The 12445-nt window shown below is 33.4% G+C and overlaps 1 protein-coding gene across 1 annotated transcript; it reads left to right on the plus strand.

Annotated features, from left to right (window-relative positions):
* Nucleotides 1-8216: 8216 nt before the first annotated feature.
* Nucleotides 8217-11649, plus strand: LOC143915635 (xylosyl- and glucuronyltransferase LARGE2s-like). The gene is made up of 12 exons (XM_077436346.1): nt 8217-8296; nt 8476-8741; nt 8814-9015; nt 9090-9301; nt 9376-9717; nt 9790-9939; nt 10023-10200; nt 10268-10395; nt 10477-10632; nt 10689-10868; nt 10958-11181; nt 11269-11649. Exons 2-12 carry the CDS (start codon nt 8523-8525, stop codon nt 11348-11350), a joined length of 2073 nt encoding a protein of 690 aa, XP_077292472.1. The 5' UTR covers nt 8217-8296; nt 8476-8522; the 3' UTR covers nt 11351-11649.
* Nucleotides 11650-12445: the final 796 nt, after the last annotated feature.

Raw genomic sequence — 12445 nt, forward strand, 5'->3', positions numbered from 1 at the left:
TTACGAGACAGAATGTTAAATTACAGAAAACGCAAATATCGGAAGGCAAAGATCGAAAATCGAAAGATCTTAAGTCGAAAGATCAAAAAAAAATGGTGCATGATAAACGGTACATACTCACTTAATTTGCGCGAGCAGGATACAACAGGAACAAGAGGAACAGGCTTTTCCTCCCGTATTAATGTGCGCGCGCAGAATACGGGAGGAAAAGCATGTTCCTCTTGTTCCTGTTGTATCCTGTTCGCGCAAATTTAGTGAGTATGTACGTGAGTATGTACCGTTTACCATGCACCATTTTATTTTTTTTTGATCTTTCGACTTAAGATCTTTCGATTTTCGATCTTTGCCTTCCAATATTTGTGTTTTCTGTAATTTAACATTCTGTCTCGTCACGTAGACCCCTTCTGAAAGGGTTCACTCTACGGCACAGACTCCCAGTTGATGAAGAACAGAAAAATTAAATTATCGTCACAATGTTTCTTGGAAATGACTGTGTGTACAAGCCCTAAGGTTCTGAGTGGGGGTAGACGGTTTCGTCGGCCCTTCCCATGAATCTCACGCATACACACGTACTTGCATATTTTTTGTATAGTTCTATATTATATAGAGTTCGTTTTTTTCGAGTTAATTTTTCGGGTATTCATCAAGTTGGGAGTTTATGACGTAGGAGGCACCGCTTTTGAAAGGTGCAATAGTTGCAATGAATACTTATGTTTAAGCATCGGCACGACAGTGCTATTTTCCAGGAAAAGGGGTTTGCCTAGTGACTCTGACAGCCAGAGAAATGTTATAATTAGTGGCCGGATCCACAGCGCGCCGTTTATTGTTCAATTGTTGTAAATGCTATTGTTCAATTGTTGTAAAAGGTTCGCCCAACCTTTTTTTTGTACTCTAGCTTTGTAAATAGAGCCAAACCACCCCGATTCCTGAAAAAAGCACGCTCTCTATCCACGCTCTAGTTATAATAATAGAAGTGGCTTTAGGCTTCATATTGCTGTGAAGTGGCAAAGGTCTGTGGACATAACATAATAATTTACCCGGCAGTCGTATTTGATGCTTGGTGCTCGACGTATGTCCAATTGTTTGTTAATTTTACTCGCTAGATGGGTAAGTGCTTCGTTAAAAATTGCACAATGCATTCAAAAACACACAATAAACAACATGGGATACAGTTTTATAAGTAAATTAATCATTTAAGTAACATATTGTTCAATTAACATCGTAGTTTGACAGCTTTTAAAAATTGTATGGTGACTGCATGCATTCTACATACAATTTCAGGGGTGGCACCAGAGAAATGTAAAAAATATTTTTAAATAAATGTAAAAACATTTCTGTTGGTGGCGCCGAATACTCAATTATATTAATAACCAATTATTTAAGTTTAATTAATATAAACATCGTTCATTTTATATTATACATATTTTTGTTAAAACTATACATTACACGTTAATTTAAGAGATCCCAAAGACAGACAAATGCAAAAAAAGTGGATAAAAATAATCCGCCAATTGAAAAAGAACGGATTGGCTACCAACCCCCAAAATAAAACTTTTATTTCTGTATTGAATATGTGATGACCCCGGTTCTATTACGTGCGCGTATCTGTAGTTATGGAAACGTTACGAGTATAATTGACACAGTAAAGGCCCTTCTATTATTATAACATTTCTCTGCTGATAGCAGTCAAAATGCAACTCCGGTTCCGCAGCCTTAACATACAACAACAACATACTTAACATACACACAACGTCTGTACATATAATCTCTACAGAAGTTGACTATTATTACATTGTTTGGATTTAATTTTCATAAATAGCATACGTTAACGTCCCTAAATCATATATCTTGACCTGAAAATATGATGCAAACTTTTTTTTTCATAATTGTAATACTACAATACTACTTTTCATTAGGTGGAGATTAGACTATCGCTGTCATCTTATAGTGTTTGTCCCGCGTTGATCTCGTGAACGAGAGGATTTTTTTACAAGGCCTCTTTTTAGCTTCATTATAACCACTGAATTTGAATTTGCATTTGCGGCTTGACGCATTTGACGCATAACTCGATGAATGATGATATTGTTGCGATCATTTTCATGTGCTTATTATTTCTATTAAATTGTAATCGTATGACGTTTGATTCATTTATTTTGAAAGATGAAACTTTGTGTGATTCTATTACTCACAAAATACTTTTTATAAGAATCATTTTAGTGTACATAGTAGAAATATTTTACCATACAATAACATTGGAGCCCCTTTAGTACACACAGGTTGAGAAGCGTTTGAAAGTAAAAGCGCAAGGGGGAACGCGATACTGTCATTGGTCAGAGAGAGTAGGCAGATTCGTAAAGCAGTGAACGTTTATCTTAAAAAAAAAAAACAAATATTTTTCGATGCGGAAAATCAAAATAAAACATACAAGCACTGGTTAGCATAAAATTAAAATTTAGCCATTATTTTATATATAATTCAAAATTATTGACGACCGAAAACGCTTATCGATAACGCATATTAAAACCGATTAATTGGTAGAAATATATTTTTATTTTCATCATACATATATCACACATGTAAAATATACGTATATACATATATCGTCATCAATATAAATAATCGTTGATAAAGATGGATGAGTTTTAGCTTAAACGCCGTTTTTAACAATTTAGCATCACGCACCCCTTCGTATTCCATAACGGCCATTGTTAAACCACATGGGACTACTATGACCGATATTATTACACACGCAAGAGTTCTATTTACATTTTAAATTAAAATAAATTTCATGATATAAATATACATATGTATGTACTATAAAAATGTAATAAATTGAAATAACTAAAATTACAAGCTTACAACCACGATTCTGGCAGTACTAAGTATCAAATATCTGTTACATAGAATTCATTAGAACGAGTATTATATATTTTTTTCCCACGCAAGCACCATAACGCTCTTCCCCAAGTCTGAAGTAATAGCTGCGTAATCCCTACAAATTTATAACCACTTGTCACGGAACGTCTGTAGCATGCCCCGAAAGAAATACGGGAGAAAATAGTATGTGTTTAATCTTTTCAAAACTAGGAATATGACCACTTTACTAAACCATCTGCATTATTGATACTGATTCTATTTATAATTGAAATTTAAGTAATACAACAGCACTTCAGTCTGTATTTTTTACAACAAAAATCACTATATTGTAAAAACTAATATAAAACCTTTAAAAATAAGTAGACTCATCAAACAAACAAACTCTTCGGGCAACCAAGGGGTTGCGGTGCGTCGTAGATGTTTGTGGAAGGGCACATACTTTGAGGCCATTCTCAGGGTAAGAGCAGCCTCCCTACGTTATCGTGTCTTTGTATCGTCAAATTATATTTTTGCTGTCGCGACTACTCATTTCCATTCATCACTATATATTCGATGAATGGAACTGCTATACCATCTACCATAAATTATTTGTCAATTGATTTGTTTTATCATTTATATTAGCTATGTACATATATGTATATTGTTTATTTAGACGATAGGGATTGCACTATTCTCCAAATCGTCTGCAATAATTTAAGTTATTAAACAGTTTGACTATTTATAAGAAGCACAATAGTTCAAATATACATATTTCAACGTTTACCTTCCCAGTGAATAAAATCGACATTTCTCTGAATAAAATCAAGTCATATAAAATGAATGCTCTATTCCAGACATTTCCATGCATTTGTGAATACTTTTCTATTTTAGATTTTTCTTGGAGTAAAATCTTCTCCATTACTTTTTTTTTATTCTCCATTAAGATTTTCCATCACCTTCTGATGAAGACGAAAGGAAAGTTAATATCTAAAATTGTAGTGAGTACAGGAAATATTGATTGTCAAGAAAAAACTGAATTACATATTTACAAAATCAAATTCAGACACAAGACTCGGGCACAAAAATTTAAAAAAAATTTCGATTACTACCAGAATTCGTTTTGTGGACCTGGGGCTAAAAATTAAAAATAAAATCTTCATTATCGACACACCCTCATATATTTCCATTTCATCTGCCAGCAATGGGTCGAAATGCGGTTGAGTGCAGTGTTGCACGCCATTTACGGTTCGTAATAATTTACGAGGGGTAGGTTGATCCAATTACTTAAAAAAGGGGTGCGGCCAAGTCTGACAAGAGTCCAGCATGAAAGAACAATAAAACATTATTATCGTCAAAACCGATGAACAATTAAATGCTAAAGACACAAACGGGGGTGACTTCTGTCGATCCCAGAAGAAGCACTTGAAAACACACCCACCAATCTAACTGCAATTGCTCAACCACATTCAGGGTCAATCGATGCAACAAATGTGCAATCATTCTCCGTATCATCAGCACAACACCCACCCCCACAATTAAAAATCATTTATTCATTATTATTAATGTGCGTCTCGTCGTTCGTAATACATACCTAAAATGGTGATGTAATATGAATATATGTTTATATTTCGCAAATACAACAAAGCCATGTGTGACATGTGCCGAATAAAAGTTTTAAAAACTGGCTCATACTCATCTAGTAGTGGTTAATCTTTTGGTTCCTGCTTGCCAATATTCTTTCTAGCTCTCCGTGCTTGGAATTTTGACCCAATTTCCGGGTTAAACTTTTTTGCTTCCTCGTCGAAATCACTTTTGACACAAATGATAATCGCTTTATGGATATCATCGCTGCTGGGCGGCACGGCCATCTCCGAAAATCGATCCACAAAATGGGACATTATTCATGTTTATATGCGCAAATATATAAATGAGTATGCGTGCAATAAAAAAAACATCCATAAATATGTTTTACATCGAATTAATTTGAAAATGAATTGATTGATTGCAGGTTGATATCTAACTTCTAACTTCTAATCCGATCTTCATACACGCAATCAATAATGAGTCCTATATGACTATCCATAGTGATCCTACTTGATCCTTAATTAATATTACATTATCATCATCATCATCATATACAGCCATTCACCATCCACTTCTGGATGAAAGCCTTTCCAACACGCTTCCATTCGTCTTGTTTTGTGCAACTCTCAACCATCTCATCCCACACGTTTTTTTTTTTATTTCGTCTACCCATCTTCCTTAGTGCCTTCCTTTCACCATTCTGTTGAATACCTGTCTTGCACTTCTTTTGTCAATATATTACATACAGCAGTGGACGCCACGCGAGCTTTTTCGGGCGTAGTTCATTTTTATTACATACCTCCTTTACTTTTCACTTACGATTACAATTCAGGAAAAAATTTGCCTCTTATCCGATCGTTTTCATACTTTGCCATATTGCTCATTTTGGTCATCAATATAAGTAAATGGATCCTCCGCCATTACGATGTTGCAAAAATATCGTGTAAGACGCGTTTTAAATTTGAATTTCTGTAAAGTGCCTGACGTTTATCCAGTTTTTAGTTTAAAACATAAATGGCGGTAGTTAAATGAAATTTTTGGTATTTTTATTCAAAATAATAATTTTATATACAATTTATATTAATTCCAGTATTATCCCATTGGCCTTTTTATCTATGTATAGATTCAGTGGACAGACGATAACTAAATTGGGTGCACCAATTTATCTCGATACTTCTCAGTTCATCTCGATTGAAATAAGTAGCCATTTAATTATATTTTAGTAGTTATCATATATTGCACCATATCAATAGAAAGATTGGGCTTTTATCTAACTTAATTTTAGATGATTCCTATAAACTGCCATGTGTCAAATATGAATGTTAAGTGTTGATGTTGATATTGAACAAGTACTTTTTATAAAATCTAATATATAATTTCGAAAGAGACTTTGTATGTAAATATATATGTTTATAAGTAACTTTGGTTGGTAATTGTAAACAAAACAAAATTTCTATGACGACGAGTCGATTTTTTTTTTTCGATTCAAATAAATTTAATAAAAAAACAAATGAATATTTACTGTTAGATTCGCCATGTTTACGCTGTTTATAAAAAATAGCGAAGCCGGGTAAAATAACTTGTATAATATAAAACTACTAAACGTTGAATTCGTTCCTAGGTGCAATGCTTTGCATTGTTTTGCACCCTTAGAATTTCATTCTCTTCGATGTTTTTGATGTATAAATCGGAAAAATGGTAAGTATGCAGATATTTATTGCATTTGCGAGTTGACTATACGCTAATATTTATCGGTTTCGGTAAAGTTTCGTGCTCGTCTCCGAATGGTGTAAAAAGGTACCGAATCGGTATCGGCACGCCATCGACGAAACCCACGCAAATCCCATTACTATTATTTATTCGAATAATATTTTCGCATACATGTTGTAATGCACAATTTTGACACATTATTGATCGCGACGAATTGTTCTTTTGCGGCCATTTATTGTTTTTGTTTTTTTGTCATGTCGACATTGCCACAGAGCGTCCGCCAACCTGCTTACGAATTAGTCGCGATCCCCCAAAATGCTATTGTAATTAATTTTACGTAAAAATTACACAACAAAACAAACCCATTATTATAAACCAAAATAATATAACTGTAGGTATTTTAATACTACAGTTGAGCAACAAATAAAATTCAAATTTTATTTGATGTGCCAATACTGGGTAAATATAATACCACGTTATTCGTAAAATACAACTACAAAATAAGTGCAAAAGAAGGTTAAAATATTGACTGCAACTTTTCAAGTTACGATTAGAAATTTATTGCATTGCAAAGATGCATTGATGATGCTCTCTTCATTAGGAAACCAGGAAAATATACATATTCCTTAATATACACCAAAAAAAACCATCCCCAGCATCACTTTCGTCTTCAAATTCATTCATCTATATATATGTTACACCGAATCCATGAAATTGTCTATTACAAGCATTCGGCAAGAGAATTGCCGAATGCGTGAAAAATGCAAGCACGTTGCCCAGTTCACGGATTCCGTAAATTCTTTGCCGAATGCGTGAACTGGACAGCGTGCTATATTATAACCAAGTGTCAAAGTGACAGCTGAATAAGGATGTTTAATTTAGTTTAATTTACATATTATTATGTATAATATGACTACATACATATGTTTCACTGTTAAAATATTGATCAAAATGTATAAAAATGGCATTAATTTATGTATAAGTCATATGAGATGATCGAAATATAGGTATGTAGTCATATTATACATAATAATATGTAAATTAAACAAAACTAAACTTTGACACTTGTCCATGCTGTCTAGTTCTAAAAAACAACACCGGAGCGCTGCTGTCTATTTGCCGACTCCATGCTTTGAGCAGACGAATTCTTGCCGAATACACGCATTCGCCAAAAAAATTGCCAAATCCGTGAACTGGGCAACATGCTTGCATTTTTCACGCATTCGGCAATTCTCTTGCCGAATGCGTGTAGTAGACAATTTCACGGATTCGGTGTAACATATATAAAAATTAATGTCTGTGTGTGTGCGTGTGTCTCGAATAGGCTGCTAAAACCACTGAACCGATTACGATGGAACTTTCTGGATTTGTTGTATTCATGTCCAGGAAGATTACTGTGAAAAAAAACGGGATAAAATGGGAACGGAAACGGGAAAAACGGGAATGGGTGTCATTGCAACGTTATAATTTCAAATGTTTTCGCGTCGCGACCAAAGTGATCGCTGCCTGCGTTTTTCCGACAAATGGGAATGGGAACGGGAACGGGAATTGCATGCGTTATTGTGGCGTTATTGTTATTATTAAATGCTGAACATGCGTTATTGTTATTATTAATTTCAAATGTGTTCGCTGCCTGCGTTTTTCTGACAAATGGGAACGGGAACGAGAACGAGAATGAGAACGGGAATGGGAACGGGAACGGAAACGGGAATTGCATGTGTTATTATGGCATTGCAACGCATGCCGGGGTTCGATCTTTGCCTTCCGATATTTGCGTTTTCGGGCGTTTCACATTCGGGCCCGTGAGGTAGACCCCAAAAAAGTGTATGGATTATTATAATATGCATTAAAATGAATGCTTTCAGCCTACCATAAACCAACACAAATAAAACTGCACGTAAAAAATGCGTCTCGATTGTTAAATACATAATTTAATTATATTTATACCCTGGGAGTAATAAGAGTAAGAGTAATAAACTGCAAAATAAAAAAATCGCATGTTTATTTATTGATTGGTGATGCAAATATAATAATTTAAATTTCGCCGTAAAATGAATTTTTATTTTCCGTGTTATGGCAACACCGTCTACCATAAAACGTTCATCTGTCAGACTATTTTGACAGCTGCATCAGGCGGCTTATCGACGTAATACTCTATTAAACTCTCTTTAAATCACTCTTATAACAAAATTTTACTGTATTTATATCACTCGAGTGACGGAATTATCAGTTCTAACTTGATTCAGTATTTTTACACATGTTATATCTTCAATTAAGCTAACCTCAAATCAATGTTTAAGCTTGTATTATGTTGAGTATTCACAGGTAGCTTTGCGATTGCAAAAATTTGTTCTTTCCGCCTCAGAAATGTTATGCTACGAATTATTTCGAGACCATGGCTAAGTTTCGTGCTTGGCGCGTGGATTACTCTTCTGATAGTATTTTACAAATGGCCCGACAAAGATATTTCTATTCTGGAGAAACAAAATGAAATGTTAAAACTACAATTAAAGATGTCCCACAATCATATGGAAGATTTGCTGAAAAACAATAAGGCCGGTGTCAGTTTGAATCACGACTTCAGCAACACAGTTAGGAGCCCTATCCATCTTTACAAGTTTTTTCGATATGCAAATTATTTTATGTAATGTTGACTTTTACAGGTTATTGATGAAAATATAGACGCTTGCGAAGTAATACATGTTGCGATGGTTTGTGGAGGTTACAATTCAACACGAGGCATCGTCCCGTTGATCAAATCAATTCTGTTCTATAGAAGAAATCCAATTCATTTTCATTTAATGGTGGACGATGTAGCCTTCACCATACTTGAAACTTTATTTAATACCTGGGATCTCCCTGAAGGTTTCTTTATGTTTTCTACTTCTGATCTGGAAGCATTAGTATTTATGATTTAAATATTTTTACTTGTCTTGCAGTTACAATTACTTTTTATCATACGAATGATGCCATCCCAATGGTCTCATGGATTCCTAATGCGCATTATTCGGGGATTTTTGGTCTTTTAAAATTGACTTTGCCAAATGTTCTGCCGAAAAATCTGAAAAAAGTAATCGTCCTCGATACAGATTTGACATTTTTGTCTGATATCGCAGAACTATGGGTGCTGTTCCAGAAAATGAAAAATGAAGTAAATTTTTAATTTTTGAAAATCATGAAATAATATAATCTTGATTTCATATCTAATTCAAATTACATTTGCAGATTTTTGGTCTTGTTGAAAATCAAAGTGATTGGTATTTGGGAAAATTGTGGCATGAATTTAAACCTTGGCCAGCAATAGGCCGAGGTTTCAACACTGGAGTCATCCTTCTTCATCTTGATAATATAAGAATTCAAATTAATTGGTTACTTCTATGGAAAAATGTTACCGAAGTAAATCTTTTAAAATACACCGGAACAAAACTTGCTGATCAAGACATTTTCAATGCAATAATTAAACAATACCCTGATATAGTTTATAAAATGGATTGTGAATGGAATGTTCAATTGAGCGATAATAGTAGAAGCGAACGATGCTATGCTAGAAACTATAGCATTATTAAGGTAGTAATTTCACAACTCTAACATCATTCTTATTTTTCTTAAAAAAATCATTCTTATTTTAAAATCATACAGGTTATACATTGGAACTCACCAAGAAAATATAAAGTGAAACTGAAAAATATTAAATACTTCCAAAATGTTCACCAAATGTTTTTAGGATATGACGGTAATTTATTACGAAGCAAACTAATTATTTGCAAAGAAGATTTTTCTTCTAATAAGGTTTAGTGAATTCTAGTTCATTTATTATTTTTTTAATATATTGTCTTCATCATAGAATACATTTTAATTAATGTTATTTTTAGCTCAATGATACTGATCCATGTTTTGCTTTTCGTCATGGTCATATGACAAAATTGAGAACCCATTTATATTTTATGGAGTTTGCTTATAGTCATAAAGATAGTTATGATGTAACTTTAGTTGCCCAGCTTTCGATGGATAGGCTACAATTTGTAGAAGAATTGAGCTCGCACTGGGAAGGTAAATGCATAGTCTATCATATTAATACTACAATTGTGAGGTTCTATTCAATATTTGACTTTAATAGGTCCTATGAGTTTGGCATTTTACATATCTGATGCAGAATCGCAAGAACTGCTAACTTTCGTGGAAGATTGGTCCGAATTGCTAAAGAAAAGAAAAAACATTGCATATCATTTGGTTTACAAGCAAGGGGTATGTTGATAAAAATATTGTTTAATGTTCATTCGTAAATGTATGTCTGTTTTTCATTATTATATTTCTTGTGTGTTTTAGACACACTATCCTGTTAATCACTTACGAAATGTAGCACTGAAAAATGTTGTGACTCCTTATGTATTTTTAATGGATATTGACTTCTTACCGATGTTCGGAATTTATGATTATCTTAGGAAATCGATACAGCTTACTAATCCAGGACCTTTAAAAAAGGTAAATAAAATACGATTATTGGTCACAATCACTATTTAACTCATTAAATTTTTCAGGCTTTGGTTGTGCCAGCTTTCGAGACTCAACGTTATCGCTCAAAATTTCCTAGAAATAAGTCCAATGTTTTGAAACAGCTGGAGGCTGGGAATTTATACACCTTTAGATATCATGTATGGAAGAAAGGCCATGCGCCGACAGACTATTTGAAGTGGAGAAATTCTAGCTATCCATATCAGGTTGAATATTTAATAATACTAATAATTTGTTTTAAAAATATGATATTGTTTATTGAATCAAAACAATTCAATGATTTTTAATGTGGTAGATTGAGTGGCAGCCAGACTATGAACCATATATTGTAGCTCATAATTCAATTCCATCATATGATCCACGGTTTACCGGTTTTGGATGGAATAAAGTGTCGCACGTGATGGAAATGTATGCTCAAGGATATACTTTCATTGTTTTACCATCTGCGTTTATTGTACACATGCCTCATGCGCCTTCTCTGGAAATAAATCAGTTTAGAAACTCAATACAGTACCGAATGTAAGTTGTTTAGACCTATGGCATACACTGCATGAAATATTAAATTAATATTGACAATTAATTTAACACGAGATATAATTTGTACAGGTGTCTGAAAAAGTTAAAGGAAGAGTTTATTGGAGACCTTAATAAAAAATATCATAAAGACTTCAACATTGATAATATGTGATAATTATTACGGGCAAAATATGCTCTTATCGGTTTATGTACATTTAGATAATGAACAAAATCTTTGATATTGTTATCTGGTGCCACTTTTATGGCATGGGACTATTATGAATTGATATTAAAAAGTATTATACGTGTTTATTAATTTTATTAACAAACAATGTTTTAGTGAGTATATTTTTCTTTTTTTTTTAACATATCGAATTATAACATATGCTTGTTTTCATTGTATTGTTGTATACCAAAGAAATTTGTGCCAAAATTTAATAAAAAATATATAAATCAATGCTTTATTATTATAAGTATGAATTTTATGTCCAAATTCTTTAGTACGTATTTTACAAATTTAGATATGGATGCGATGCTGCGCGGCAATATTAGGTAAACAGCATTTGAACTACGCATCAAATTATATCAATCATTCGTTAAGTACCTCCGAGCAGGATGGACGAAATGGACGCTATTATATATGTAGTATCTTTGCTATGCGAGGAAGAAGAGTCAAGAAAATACCGAAAATTATGGCTACATGATATTTCAAATTCATGAAATGAAGAAAGAGAGTATCATACTATTGCCACGGCTTAAAAAGGCTCTGACCAGATTTCACTCGTATTTTAGAATGTCTCAAAGTAAATTCGGCGAGGTATTAGATATTATGCAAACCAATGTAGAAAAACAAAACACAACGTTCCGATAAGCGTGGAAGAGAAAATCATGGTGACAATAAGGTAAGTAATTTTTATTGGGGAATATATAATTGAATTATATTTTAATTGTATTCACTAGGTACACGGAACTTTATTTCAAATACTGACATGTTATGCATTTAAATTTAGAAAATTTTGACAGTATTGTGGCAGTTCCCGACGCTCTGGCCGTAAACCAAGATGCACCGAGACTTCCATGCCCGCAGCTGAATGTCTATGGCTTGTATTTTTATTTACTGGTAAGTATTTAAAAGTAAAAAAAGGAAATATTTTAATGGTATTTCTTACGAGATTTTTATTATTATCGACTCTCTAGTCATTCGCGCAATAATATTTGTGCAGTTTTCTGTGCGCCGAATTTGCATGCGCCAGGAGATCCGACTCGT

Source organism: Arctopsyche grandis, chromosome 8, assembly GCF_051622035.1.
Source record: "Arctopsyche grandis isolate Sample6627 chromosome 8, ASM5162203v2, whole genome shotgun sequence".
Taxonomy (NCBI): domain Eukaryota; kingdom Metazoa; phylum Arthropoda; class Insecta; order Trichoptera; family Hydropsychidae; genus Arctopsyche; species Arctopsyche grandis.

What these genes read in the sequence shown, in the direction of transcription:
- LOC143915635 (XM_077436346.1), top strand. Translation starts at nt 8,523, where the DNA reads ATGCTACGAATTATTTCGAGACCATGGCTAAGTTTCGTGCTTGGCGCG. An exon ending in ATTTGGTTTACAAGCAAGGG is followed by an intron (nt 10,396 to 10,476) that starts GTATGTTGATAA and finishes TGTGTGTTTTAG; the next exon opens with ACACACTATCCTGTTAATCA. An exon ending in ATTCTAGCTATCCATATCAG is followed by an intron (nt 10,869 to 10,957) that starts GTTGAATATTTA and finishes TTAATGTGGTAG; the next exon opens with ATTGAGTGGCAGCCAGACTA.